General features: G+C 42.2%; 1 protein-coding gene across 1 annotated transcript in view; it reads left to right on the top strand.

The window, feature by feature from the left end:
- Positions 1-448: 448 nt before the first annotated feature.
- The window catches only part of MELK (maternal embryonic leucine zipper kinase), a 106,699-nt gene continuing 102,941 nt past the window's right edge, over positions 449-4,206 (top strand). Inside the window, exons 1-3 of the mRNA XM_017892646.1 lie at positions 449-473; positions 2,533-2,628; positions 3,997-4,084. Coding sequence (XP_017748135.1) covers positions 2,571-2,628; positions 3,997-4,084 — 146 coding nt within the window. The 5' untranslated portion in view covers positions 449-473; positions 2,533-2,570. The remainder of the gene's footprint in view (positions 474-2,532; positions 2,629-3,996; positions 4,085-4,206) is intronic.

Below are 4,206 nucleotides of genomic sequence, written 5' to 3'. Positions count from 1 at the left end.
CAACCAAGAGGATATTTTCCACAAGTAAGACAGAGATGGTATAGAGTGTGACTTTGTTTATTAATGTGCATAACAGGGCCCTACTCATGTCTATGGATTTTTAAAAAATAAATTACTTGATTTTAAAACTCAGGGAGACAAAATCAATAAGATCTACCTAAGTTTTTTTACAACTAATTTTTATATATTATTTGATGTATACTTAACTGTATATATAACCAACATAAGTTGTGAAGCATAATAATAAAATACATCATATTCATATTAAAATTGTGTATGACTGGGTTCTTAATTTGGGTATTCCTGATAATACTGATAATTTTTTCATGTTTTTTTTTTTTTTTTTTTGAGAGAGAGTCTTGCTCTGTCACCCAGGCTGGAGTGCAGTGGTGTGATCTTGGCTCACTGCAACCTCTGCCTCCTGGGCTCAATTGATTCTCCTGCCTCAATCTCCCGAGTAGCTGAGACTGCAGGTGCGTGCCACCATGCCTGGCTAATTTTTTTTAGTTTTAGTAGAGATGGGGTTTCACCATGTTAGCCAGGATGGTCTTCTTTTCCGGACCTTGTGATCTACCCACCTTGGCCTCCTGAAGTGCTGGGATTACAGGCGTGAGCCACTTTGCCCGGGTTTTTTTTTTTTGAGATGGAGTTTTACTCTTGTTGCCCAGGCTGGAGTGCAATGGCGTGATCTCAGCTTACTGCAACCTCTGCCTCCCAGGTTCAAGCGATTCTCCTGCCTCAGCCTCCCAAGTAGCTAAGATGGCTCCTGCCACCATACCCAGCTAATTTTTGTATTTTTACTAGAGACAGGTTTCGCCATGTTGGCCAGGCTGGTCTCGAACCCTGAGCTCAGGTAATCTACCTGCCTCAGCCTCCCAAAGTGCTGGGATTAGAGGTGTGAGCCACCTTGCCCAGCTTCATGTCTTTTTTTTTTTTCTTCAGGCAGCCTCCCAAGCCAGAGTAGGCTCAGAGACTCCCTTTTCTTTTTTTTTTTTTTTTTTGAGGCGGAGTCTCGCTCTGTCGCCCGGACTGGAGTGCAGTGGCCGGATATCAGCTCACTGCAAGCTCCGCCTCCCGGGTTTACGCCATTCTCCTGCCTCAGCCTCCCGAGTAGCTGGGACTATAGGCGCCCGCCACCTCGCCCAGCTAGTTTTTGTATTTTTAGTAGAGACGGGGTTTCACCGTGTTAGCCAGGATGGTCTCGATCTCCTGACCTCGTGATCCGCCCATCTCGGCCTCCCAAAGTGCTGGGATTACAGGCTTGAGCCACCGCGCCCGGCCGAGACTCCCTTTTTCATGTTTTTATTGGCTATTTGTGTTTCTTTGAGAAATTTTTTTTTTTTTTTGAGACAAAGTCTCGCCCTTTTGCCCAGGCTACGATCTCGGCTCACTGCAACCTCCACCTCGCGGGTTCAAGCAATTCTCCTTTGTCAGCCTCCCAAGTAGCTGGAATTACAGGTGAACGCCACCACGCCTGGCTAATTTTTTGTATCTTTGGTAGAGATGGGGTTTCACCATGTTGGCCAGGCTGGTCTCGAACTCATGACCTCGTGATCTGCCCGCCTCGGCCTCCCAAAGTGCTGGGATTACAGGCGTGAGCCACCATGCCTGGCCGAGAAAACTTTTTTGTATCATTTGCTTATTTTGCTGCTGAGTTTTTCTTACTGTTTTGTCAGAGTTTATGTATTTTCTGTGTACATCCACTATTATATTTGTTGCAAGTATCTTCTCACATTTATGGTTTTCTTTTTTTGATGGTGTCCTTGTATGTATAGAAGAATTTATTTTATTTTATTCTTTTAGAGACATGGTCTTGCTATGTTGCCCACGCTGGCCTCGAACTCCTATGCTCAAGCAGTCCTCCCTAGTGGCTGACAACACATGCGCCACTGTGCCCAGCTGAAGTTCTTAATTTTAATGTTGTTTAATATATTACTTGTTTTCATTATTATTGGTACTTTAAGTGAGCTTCTCCTATCCTGAAATAATGACAGTATTCTTTAAAAAGTTTTAAAGGTTTATGTTTCATACTTTTTAAGTCTTTATCTGGAATTCATTTTTTTTTTTTTTTTTTGAGACGGAGTCTCGCTCTGTCACCCAGGCTGGAGTGCAGTGGCCGGATCTCAATTCAGCTCACTGCAAGCTCCGCCTCCTGGGTTCACGCCATTCTCCTGCCTCAGCCTCCTGAGTAGCTGGGACTACAGGCGCCCGCCACCTCGCCCGGCTAGTTTTTTGTATTTTTTAGTAGAGACGGTTTCACCGTGTTAGCCAGGATGGTCTCGATCTCCTGACCTCGTGATCTGCCCGTCTCGGCCTCCCAAAGTGCTGGGATTACAGGCTTGAGCCACCACGCCCGGCCGGAATTCATTTTTATATATGGTGTGAGATAGGAATCCTTTTTTCATATGGCCAATAATCAGTTTTTTCAGTATCGTGTATATGCATAAGACTTACTTAGATTTGCAGTTATAAGCATGGAGGAGATGATCCAGTATTACTTCCTTTATTGATTATGTACTCTCTGTCTTCTAGGTTCTTTTTCTAATTCTAAATAAACTTGCAAGAGGACTATGAAAGATTATGATGAACTTCTCAAATATTATGAATTACATGAAACTATTGGGACAGGTAATTATTATTATTTTTGGAGGTAGTGGATAGATCAACTATTTGAGAGTATAGATTATTTGGGTAGGCATGAGGTTTTTCGTCTAACCCATCCAGTTTTAAAATTCTTCTACCTACTTCAGTAAGAAAAAGTGGAGCAAGCAGAGAGGAGAATAGTAGGAGAAGCCCTGTAGGTTATTGCAAGAACTTTGATTTTATTCTAAATAAAAAATTTATTCTAAATATTTCTTTTATTTCTTGACTTTTATTCTAAATAAAAGTCATTGGAGAGTTTTGAGTTAAGGGATAATCTGACTTTTGTTTTTACAGAGTTGCTGTGGCTGCTTGGTAGGTAAGAGGTTGGGTGAAGGAGGGCAAGAGCAGAGGCAGGGAGATGTTAGCAGGCTATTGCAATAATTCAGGTGTTGATGCTAGAGATGATGGTGGTGTGGATGAGCATGATGTAGTAAAAGCAGTGAAAGGGGTGGGATTCTATATACTTTACACACACCCATATATACACACCTATGTGTGTGTTTTTATTGAGGTATAACATATAGTAAAATATGCAAAGTGCAATAATCCCAGTAGAGTTTTACACATATATATGTATACACACACCCATATATTCCCTGCGTGGATCAAGACATAGACCATTGCCAGGGAGTACCTGCCTACTTTCCCCCAAGGTAACCATTGATATATTTTGAAGACAGAGCCAGCGGGATTTATTGATGGGTTGGAGTGCTAGAGAAAGAGAAGGGCTAAGGATGGTTCCAGGGTTTTTGGCCTGAGCACCAGGGAAAATGGAGTTGCCCTTTGTTGAAAGGAAGAAGACCATGGGAGAGATTACTAGGAAGTTCTTTTGGAAATTTTATTTATTTTTTTATTTATTTTATTTTTTTATTTTGAGACAGAGTCTTGCTCTGTCGCCCGGGCTGGAGTGCAGTGGCCTGATCTCAGCTCACTGCAAGCTCCACCTCCCGGGTTTACGCCATTCTCCTGCCTCAGCCTCCCGAGTAGCTGGGACTACAGGCACCCGCCACCACGCCCAGCTAGTTTTTGTATTTTAGTAGAGACGGGGTTTCATCGTGTTAGCCAGGATGGTCTCGATCTCCTGACCTCGTGATCCGCCCATCTCGGCCTCCCAAAGTGCTGGGATTACAGGCTGGAGCCACCGCGCCCGGCCAGAGATACACTTTCATGGTAAAAACAAACAAACAAAAAAAACCTTTAGCTAGACATTGGATAACAAGAAGCAACGGGAAAAAAATGCCACAAACTTCTAGGAACATTTGGCTTGATAGAGTCTTTTAAAATTATTATTTATAAAAAGGTGTTTGTGCCTGAGTCCTTGCTTATGCTGTCATAATACATTTTCCTATTTAGGTGGCTTTGCAAAGGTCAAACTTGCCTGCCATATCCTTACTGGAGAGATGGTAGCTATAAAATCATGGATAAAACACACTAGGGGTAAGTTTAAATTTATTTTAAAAATAGTCTACTTATAGATCAGTTTTGTGAATTAAAACCTGAATTGTTCTAATGTTCTAGTTACTGCTGTTAGAATATTTTTATAGCTTTTAAAAAAACATATAG

The sequence above is a fragment of the Rhinopithecus bieti genome, unplaced genomic scaffold (assembly GCF_001698545.2).
Source record: "Rhinopithecus bieti isolate Rb0 unplaced genomic scaffold, ASM169854v2 scaffold_22453, whole genome shotgun sequence".
NCBI classification, from domain to species: Eukaryota; Metazoa; Chordata; class Mammalia; order Primates; family Cercopithecidae; genus Rhinopithecus; species Rhinopithecus bieti.
The sequence above is the reverse complement of the archived record's forward strand: the minus strand, read 5'-3'. Positions and strand labels throughout refer to the sequence as shown.